Genomic DNA, 9,601 nt, shown 5'->3' on the forward strand with positions numbered 1-9,601 from the left:
AAACTCTACCTGATCAGGCAGAGTTTGACTTCAGGTAGAGTTTCAAACTCTACCTGAAGGTAGCAAAATTCTGCTTGCAGGCAAATCTCTGCCTTGCGAATCCAACTCTATCTTGTGAACTTTTTATTTTTTATTTTTGACTGATCGGGGGTTCGAACCCGAAACTAAGGGGTTCTAGCGAAGGACAAAAATTAAAGACCACCAATTTAATGGGTAAAAATTAAAGAAAACCAATTTAACGGGGGAAAATTAGAGGTGAAACTTACACAAATAGCTACCTCTTAATGGCTTCTAACTAGTTATAGCTACAAGTTGAAGATTTACAATTCGTAGCTGCTTTTTGCTGTATTTCAGTTGTATTTCGCATTTTTGAAATACAGTGAAATATAGCGAAATACAGAGAAATACAAAACACGTTAGAGTAAATTTAGGCTCTATTTTTGGAACAGATTTTTAAAAAAATTCTAAGAGAAAAAATAAGCTATATTTTTGGAACATAATATTCTTTTCCTTTTTAAATAGTAAGCAAATTAAATCAACCATATTTCACACAAATCACTGAAGAGTAAAATCAGGCCCTATTTATGGAACAGTTTTTTATTAAAAAAAATTATGGGATTCAATTTAAAACTTCCCATAAATCACGCAAAACAGTTATTCTTCCATAAAAGCTCACAAATCTCTCTCAACTTTTATCACAATCAAAACTTTTTGAATTAAAAAATCACTAAAGATCCAAAAACTTCCAAATACAGAAAAATATACACTGAAATATAATGAAATATGGTTAATTGTTTAAGAAATATAAAGTTGTAGTATGCGTATAGACAATGGAATACAATGAAATATATCAGAAATTGTTTCATAAATTAGAAATACAAAATGCAGAAATACATTGAAATACAACGAAATACAAAAGTCGTGAAAACAAAGTGTAGTAAAAATAGGCTCTATATTTGGAACATTCACTATATTTACAACAAAAAAAAGATAAATACATTGAAATATAGCGAAATAATATGCTGAAATACACTGAAATATACGGAAAATTAAATATACTGTTTGTTAATACACAGAAATACACTGAAATATACTAAAACATTTTATCAAACACTTGATAGGCATGAAGCTCCACAACTCTCATCAATGGTGTTCTAATGGGAAAGAAGCGAGTCATCTCAGATTGCTACAAAAAGAACGTTATCCGGAGATAAAGACTTTCAATTGGACTAGTTAATAAACTTCACTCTGTCGTCCTTCCCCGTTGTTAGAGCTCTTTTTTCACTCCTTCGTCGACCATGGCTTCACTACCACCGGTAGTTGTGCTCATTAGTCTTTCTCCATTTCTCTCGCAAAACCATAGTGTATTCTTAAACAAGATTGAATCAAAAATAAAACTTTTTTTCTTTTTCCCATTTGTTGCCAGTTGCTTTTCTTGTAAACCACTCATTTTTCCTTATATCAACTTCATCTTTTTACAACTTCCATGTTGTTTCCATTAAAGCTTTCGCGTATCCCATTTTAGCCATTTTCCACGAGAACTCTTTTTTTCTCACAGAAAAGCAATACCCAAACGTCGACCATGGCTTCACTTCAGTCGTCGACCATGGTCACTTTACTCTCGTAGGATTCTTCGATTTGTAAGAGAAAATAAGATCTAGGGTAGGTGATGGAACAAAGAGAGAAAGAGGGGTGAGGGAGAAAATAAATTTGGTAGGTGAAAGAAAATCAATTTAAAGGATTAGGAGATGGAACGGAGAGAGAAAGAGGGGTGAGGGAGAAAAAAGATTTGATAGGTGAGAGAAAAATATTTGAAAAAAAAGATTGTGGGTAAGTAGGAGAGAGATACCTTATTTTTAGGGAAATACACTGCAGTTACAAAAACAAGCTATAGATGGTAATTTGATAAATAATTAAGCTACCAAATATAATTAAAAATAAAGGTAGCTATTACTAATAAATAAGTCTTAGAGGTAGTTATAGGAGGTAAATTTTCCAAATTAGAGACCACCCCAAAATAAGGGTATTCTGGGAATTGCCCCTTTAGCTAATCAAATTTGAAAAGCCCAATAAACAAAACACCATACCTCTTGGCATTCCAAATTTGGACTTACAATGCCTCCGATCACTCTCTCAAGCGAAATCAAACAGAAATCCCTTTTTCCTGTATTTTTTATAGATGATTTTTTAAAATTTTATTTTATATTTACAAGTTAATTATCATTTTTATTTGCCTTCCATGATGAATAATGTTCCCTAGAATTCAATAGTGTCCTAATTTGCCTTTGAGTATCAGTATTAACAACATTTCTGTTTAATACGGCCCCCCCCCCCCCCCCCCCCCCCAAAAAAAAAAAAAAACTAAAAGAAGGTAGAAGAGGTCCTAAAAGATGGAATTTTTAAGTTGTTGCAATGGAAAGTCATAAACTTGAGTGATATATGAATTATCTGAATAATGGGGTCTTGAAATTAGTTGTTTTACTATTCTCCCTTTTAATTCAGTTCAGTTTAATGTTCTTGTATAGCTCCAATAACGTACAACTTTTTGTCTAACAATTATTAAGGTAGTTGTTTAACTTTTTCCTGTTTTTCTTCAGATTATAATTGAGTAGGTTGTTTGAAGAAACGAGATGGACGAGTTATTTGGTGGAGAATCACTGGAAACTACTTGTTTCGATGCTACTCGAATTTGTGAAGTAAATACATGGCTTGCTTCTCAATTTGATGCTGTTGGTAAAGATGTCCCTGATTTTGAGTACACTCCTCGAAGCATTGCCGAATTACGCAAAATCGCCACCCTGTCCCATGCCAAAACTCTAGCTGCGACAATTCTTGTCAACGATTTTCTTGAAAAAGCAGCAGAGTACAGATCACAAGGTCCTTATTATTCTGTTGTCCTTATTCAATCTAAAATATGGTTAAGATTTAAGGTGCATGTTGACCTAAAATGACTCGAGTGTTTGTGGTTGCAGCTGCAAGGCTAAGAGAGATACTAGAGAATGTAGGATTATTGGCGCAAGAAAATATACCACCTAGTGTGATTTCATCTTCACGTGTCCTTGCAAATATAGCGAATTTGTTAGATATTAGGGATATTGAATTAAGTAGGTAAGTAACTTCACTTACAATTTAACTTCTTTTGCATCTTTCTTTCTGATTTTTTTTGTTCTTACTAGAGAAAAACATTGTAGTTTTCTTGTTGCAGTCGCAGATCTTTCTCTACGAAAAACTACTGTAGAAGAGAGGAAAGCTAAATTTCAGCAGGAATCAAAAGTCCTTCTTGACTTCACTCGGAAGGCTATAGCTAGATTGACTTATTTAAAAAGGTGAATTAATTCGGTTTATCATTTTGCTCTAATGTTTCTTTTGATGCAACTCTTGTGAATTCTAGTCTTCCATCTTTTGTTATGTCCTTAATATAGTTAACTTTCTATTTCTTGCGTAGTCCCTCAATATTCAGAAACAAAAACGTTTTCACAAGAATAAAAATTTACAACCAAATATCATATCTTTTGAATTATGACAGGTCAAGTATAAGGTGCTCTTAGCTATCCATTCATGGCTGCCTGAATATTCTGAACATAAAGGAAAACATTTCGTCAAACTGATAGCGGAGTTGTATAGCATGCTACAAATCCTCACATAGTTACATCTAATACTCTATGGAGGCGAGACACGATAATCATGTACAACTTAATCATATCATTGTTTGAAGAAATTAAATCTGAATATATATCACATTATAATATTATTTAATCTATATAAAAATTATAATCTATCGCTAAAGTAAACTAAAGGAAAAACATAAAGAGAGAGATTTGCTAATCACTCAACATACATCAACAATTGTGTGAAGAAAACCTATGACCAGCCAGTTGATTCTTTGCAATTCTCATATATTATAAACTAGTGAATCTATCAGTGCTTCGCGCTGCCAACACATATATTTTTGAAATGATCGTTTCTTTGCAATTCTCATCTATTATAAACTAGTGAATCTATCAGTGCTTTGCGCGGTCAAACAAATCTTATTGAAATGATCGATAGGCCAATAATGAATTCACATTATATAAAAAGAAAACACTTATAAACATAGTAGTTTTGGGACACGTGCTCTGCACGTGTATACTTAGGATTCATCGTTACTTGACTTGTAGCAAAAACAATTATTACATAAACTGCAAAAATATTCTTAAATATTTGAGTTTAAAACAATATTTATAGCATACAAAAAGTTGATTATTATATCTCATTTTAATATATTTAATTTTTTAACTTCCTTTCCGGGGATATGCAGTAGTAATCATTTTTTTGAGTTGGTACAAATAACTTTTTGTTTGTAAACACTATACGAAGAGAAAGAGGAAAATACAGTTATCCCAGCTATAAAAACTTTCAGGATTTTTTTGAAAGTTTAAGTGTTTTAGCAACAATTTCAATTATTTTTATTTTCTTTTGATACAATCATCTATCCACTGTTAAAAATATCACCATTCTAATTTTGCAATATTCACGCTCATAATAAAACTAAAGATCTTTTGAAATTGGCAAGGAACGAAATTTTTAAAATAGCTAAATCAAAATAACTAAAACGATCAAGATATATATCATTTGATACTCCCTCCAAATATACAAATAAAAAATATCACTTCTTTGGTCATACATAATTATATGTTGAATCTTATATATTGTCTTTATATCTAAATAAAATTGTAATCATAACACATTACAAGAAATGAATCAGTTAGTGAAAATTGTAAAACCAGCCTTCCGGAGAAACCAACTCCCTCCCATCCATATTTCACAAATCTGCGCTAGTGCCATAAGCTGAGTCGTGGAGATGGTGGTTTGCATCATCCGTGAATTTTGAAGATAATGAGAGTTGATGACAATATTCAATTTTGACATCCATCAACTTTACATATTTTCCATCTTTTGGTTTCTTTTATTTCTAACAGATTTTTCTTTAAGGGAAAAGAATTGAGAGGAAAAAAGAAAGAACATGAAATTGAAAGATTTTAAAAGGAAATCTGCTCAACCAAAAAACATCCCTGAGGGAAATGTAAATCATTTGTTACCCTCATATAGTTATTTCTTAATGTTCGTTGGGCTTCCCATTTACATATTTATTATAATTGAATTAGCTTATATTTAATTACCTGACGGACTCTTAAAATTCTATTTTATATTTACGAAAAGGTTGGCTGAGTTACTCATTAAGATGCACAATTACTATATAGACACACTGTCTCTTCATTTGCTCTAACAGTGTGGTTATTAACTGCATTATCAGATGAGTTTGTTCCAGAATACAAAAAGATTTGACAAGTGCTAATATGCATTGTATATCTTATATTTTCGTATAAAGAGGAGTAGAAAATTAATGACTCAATTAATTATAGAAGTAGTGAAGCGAGGTGCTTTAATGTGTCTACTTTAATATGCTGTTTTTTTTTTTCTCTTATCTTCTTCTTTATTAGAATGTGTAATCCCGTTTTGGTACAAAAAATTTCTTGTGGTGATTTTTGCTTGAAGGGTAAAAAAGGTCGTTTAACTTTTAATGGACAATAAGGTAATTCAACTTTTCCCTAAAAAAGCTTCCCACTTTTAGTATAATATGATACAATAAAGATGATTCAAGGAGCTCAAAAAAATAAAAAGATAAAACTAAAACTACATAACTTGAATCTTATATATTAATTAGCGCAAGAAAACAGTAAGTTTTTATTAACTTTTCAAAATAGTGGTGCTTGAGTCCAGCTGCTTCTCTGTAGCACCAGAAATTCGGGATCACAAACAGCTTCTCAAATTCTCTATATAGATGTGACTCATAAATCTGTTAGTCTCAATTTTGTGATTTCTCTTTTGAACTCTTCGAAGGTTTTGAATCACCATTTTAAATCCTTTCATGGTTATAACTAGCGCTTGTTAATTATTACTCTTATAATACAATTAGATTTTATATAATTTAACTAATAGTTAGTTTGTTCAACTGACAGACGAATGAACTCGTGATTTTGAATCAAACAAAGGGTACATATATATGTAATTAAGATTTATGAACATCAATTAAATATTTCAGCTATTGTTATCTCTATCATAAATAACTATAATTTTTATACAAGTGTACACCATGAAATTGACAATGATCTACTATCCACCATAAGAAAGGCATATGTTGATCGAGTTTATGTACAACTTCTACAAAACATTACTTTCATTTGATAACAACTTCTTGATATGTATGTGCCTGTAAAAAGGAGTAGGCTGCAATTTTAAGAAATAAGACAAAATCTTTAAGACATGAAAAGACAAGTTATTGTTAAATTGAATACTTCATATAACAAATTTGCAAAATTGAAGTAGTTTCATTCGATAGCAACTTTCAGTATGATTATTCTTAAATATCGCCGAATAAGCTCACCATTCATCAATTTGAGCGTGCATTTCTCCCTTTTAATTTTTGTGCAACTCATCAAACACTTAATATAATAGTTATAAAATGTTTATTCTAATTAGCATAGGATACACGTGCAACGCACGTGTCCTAAAACTAATATTGCATAAAATTGTGGGCTTAAAGATACATGGTCTTAGTTAATCTTGGTTTTGCTTGAGCAAGAAGTGGTAAGGTACAAAAGAAATCACTCTTAGACGACTCAATCAACTCATTGCATGGTGAATTTGATGGTGAACTCCAAGTAAACCCTTGAAGAAGCCTAGCAAGTAACATAATAGTAATTGTAGAACCAAGTTTCACAGCTGGACAACCTCGCCTTCCAATACTAAATGACAATAACCGCAACTCTGAATCATTGAGAACTACTTCGCTGCCTTCCTCTTTGAGGTGGCGCTCCGGCTTGAACTTCAATGGCTCCTCCCAAGCTCTAGGATTCCGGCCAAGTCCAAGACGACTTAAAAGCACTACGCTCCCTTTAGGGATGAAGTATTTTTCACCGACGATAGTATCGGAGACAGACACATGAGGAACATTAAAAGGGGACATGGGGTGGAGTCGAAACGCCTCTTTTATGCAGGCTTTGACATAATTTAGCCCCGGCAAGTCTGATTCTTGAACCAATCTATTGCCTCCAATGACATTGTTGAGTTCTTCTATGGCCCTTTGCATTAATTTTGGTTGGTTCAACATTTCCTCTAGTGTCCATTCAACTACATTTGAGGGATTATCCACTGTTGCCAACATGAGTTCCTGAACATTAAGGAGTCGTTTGGTTGCTGGTTAGAGTTATGCAGGTATAGTTATGCATCTTTTAGTTATTTCATCTTCTATTCTAAATAAAATAATACATGAATTGACTAATAACTTATACACGTTTTAGTTATGTGGGATTGTAAAATAATAACCAAACACCGTACTCGGTGTGCTGAATTTTATATAAAGCAACCAAAAAGCTACCAAACATGATATTAATTATGCTAGTTTTAATGCATGAATAATTCTCCTTCTAATTAACATGCAACCAAACAACCCCAAATTGTTTGTAACCAATCATGCATGTCAGCACTATCTGACAAGCTGAACCTTAAATATTTTTTTATTAATCATGCATGTGCATAATTTGTCTTGAACTTTGAATAGTAATAATTTAATGGATCCAAATGATGATTCAATCAGAAAAGCCTGCAGCGTAAAACACTAACGATTTTAAAATAAAGATATCTACTCTCTTAGCAGTTTCAACTTTTTAATTAAACGAGACAGTACTCACACAATTCAACAATGCCGTTCACATGGTTTACGGGATTGAAAGTAAACTTACAAGGACTTGTGCTTTAATCTCTTTAACATTCATCAATGGATTCCCATTTGTATCTTTGAGCGTGATAAGAACATCAAGGATGTCTTCTTCCACAGTTTTGTTGCCATCCTTCCAAATCTGAATCCTCTGATCAACTTCAATATCAATGTGTTTTATTGCTGTGGCATAGGCTTTCTTGATAATTGCCTTGTGACCATCCAAATCAAGGAAACTTAACCATGGTAAGTAATCTGATATACTAAAAGAATGAAGATATTCAATAAGTGTGAAAAGTGCATCAACTTGTTCATCAGCTTCTTTTCCGAATAATCTCTTGGTGAATATCATATTCCTAATAACATTCCCACAATAATATCTTGTCACTTTTCTCAAGTTCATGACAGGTTGGTTGCTCATGCATTGATTGTACACGAATCGAAGAAGATGGTCAGCTTCTTCATCCCTTTTACGACGAAGCCATTGAAATGATGTTGCTGATAGCACATGGGAAGCAAGAATTCTTCTCATTTTCATCCAGTGGTCCCCACTGGGGAGAAAAACAGAGGTCAAGTAGCCATTGCTAACGAGGTCCGTTGACATGTAAATAGGCCTGGAAGAGAAGTTAGAGTCCTGAATCTTCAAGAACTCGCGAGCAAGGTCAGGAGAAGTTACAGGAATGACATGGACATTACCAAGACGAATGCAAGCGATTTCAGTGTTCATTTCCTCCATAATTTTGTGCATCCAATAAAATGGTGGCTTCTTGTGTAGGAGCATTTCAGGAAGGCTGCCAAATATAGGCCATGGTTTTGGACCTGGAGGGAATGACTTATTGGTTTTATTGTTTCTTACAGTAATATTCCATTTGCTTGTGATTTTAAGAATAGTAGAAATGAAGATTCTCCATAGAATAGTACTTTTAATGGATTGTAAGAAAGTGGAGATCACCATATGAAGAAGATCAACAAGGTTTGGCATTTTCAGAAATTTTATCATAGATCAAACCTTGTGATTACTGAATTGGGCTCAGGTTAAAAATTGAGATGCATCCTATCCACTATTTATAGCTGTGCATGAACTTGCAGAGTGGTGTTAGGGGTGTACATATGTTGGTTTCGATTGGTTCGAGGTGCACATATGTCGACTTTTTTTTTTATTATTAAAACCAAGCCAAATCAATTATGACAGAGGTTTGTTTTTCTTCAATACCAAATCACTAATCGTTTTTTTTTTTCTATTTGACTCGATTCGTCTGTTCGGTGTTGTTTGTCAGTTTTCTTTGAACCCCCTAAGTAGTATTAAAAAACGGTATGATAAGTAATAGTATACTTTGTATCATTGGCGGAGCCTAGATTACCACCCAGATGCTTCAAAATATAAAGAAATAAACATACCAAGAAGTCAAAGGGGTTTCAACATCTACTATATATACATATAAAATAAGATAGCTCATACAACTGTATTTTTCGGCGAAGGAGATTCGGATGAACCCTCTTGCACCCCTAGCTCCGCCCCTGCTATTTATCATTTATTGTCTTTGTTTATCGCACACGAAATTTAGAATAATGTAAATAAGACTTTTGAGTATGATTTTAAACTAAAAGTGTGTATATCATATCGAAAATATCCTTTGAATCTTGTAATTTTAAACATGTCAAATCATTTCTATAAAATATTGTCATTATTTAAAACTTATTAAATAGTAAAAGATGGCATTCTTTTTAGAATGAATAAAATATTACTTTTTCAGAAAATAACATCTATTTCGAAACAAATACTATTGTTCTTGATTCAAAATAGGGATAATATCTCAGATGATCACTCAACTGATTCGTGTTTCA

The 9,601-nt window shown here is 32.6% G+C and overlaps 2 protein-coding genes across 2 annotated transcripts; one reads left to right on the forward strand and one right to left on the reverse strand.

The window, feature by feature from the left end:
* Positions 1 to 2,630: 2,630 nt before the first annotated feature.
* On the forward strand, positions 2,631 to 3,330 carry LOC132061648 (AUGMIN subunit 1-like). Its single transcript, XM_059454418.1, has 3 exons — positions 2,631 to 2,877; positions 2,973 to 3,108; positions 3,192 to 3,330. The coding sequence occupies exons 1-3, from the start codon at positions 2,631 to 2,633 to the stop codon at positions 3,328 to 3,330; spliced, it is 522 nt and encodes a 173-aa protein (XP_059310401.1).
* Positions 3,331 to 6,577: 3,247 nt separating this feature from the next.
* LOC132061649 (isoleucine N-monooxygenase 1-like) lies at positions 6,578 to 8,738 on the reverse strand. The gene is made up of 2 exons (XM_059454419.1): positions 7,782 to 8,738; positions 6,578 to 7,210 (listed from the first exon to the last, which is right to left on the reverse strand). Exons 1-2 carry the CDS (start codon positions 8,736 to 8,738, stop codon positions 6,578 to 6,580), a joined length of 1,590 nt encoding a protein of 529 aa, XP_059310402.1.
* Between the last annotated feature and the right edge of the window lie 863 nt (positions 8,739 to 9,601).

Source organism: Lycium ferocissimum, chromosome 6 (assembly GCF_029784015.1).
Source record: "Lycium ferocissimum isolate CSIRO_LF1 chromosome 6, AGI_CSIRO_Lferr_CH_V1, whole genome shotgun sequence".
In the NCBI taxonomy this organism is placed as follows: Eukaryota; Viridiplantae; Streptophyta; class Magnoliopsida; order Solanales; family Solanaceae; genus Lycium; species Lycium ferocissimum.

Coding starts and splice junctions, on each gene's coding strand:
- LOC132061648 (XM_059454418.1), top strand. CDS start 2,631: ATGGACGAGTTATTTGGTGGAGAATCACTGGAAACTACTTGTTTCGAT. Junction 2,878..2,972: donor AGCAGAGTACAGATCACAAG/GTCCTTATTATT, acceptor TTGTGGTTGCAG/CTGCAAGGCTAAGAGAGATA. Junction 3,109..3,191: donor AGGGATATTGAATTAAGTAG/GTAAGTAACTTC, acceptor AAAACATTGTAG/TTTTCTTGTTGCAGTCGCAG.
- LOC132061649 (XM_059454419.1), bottom strand. CDS start 8,738: ATGCCAAACCTTGTTGATCTTCTTCATATGGTGATCTCCACTTTCTTA. Junction 7,211..7,781: donor AGATTAAAGCACAAGTCCTT/GTAAGTTTACTT, acceptor CTTAATGTTCAG/GAACTCATGTTGGCAACAGT.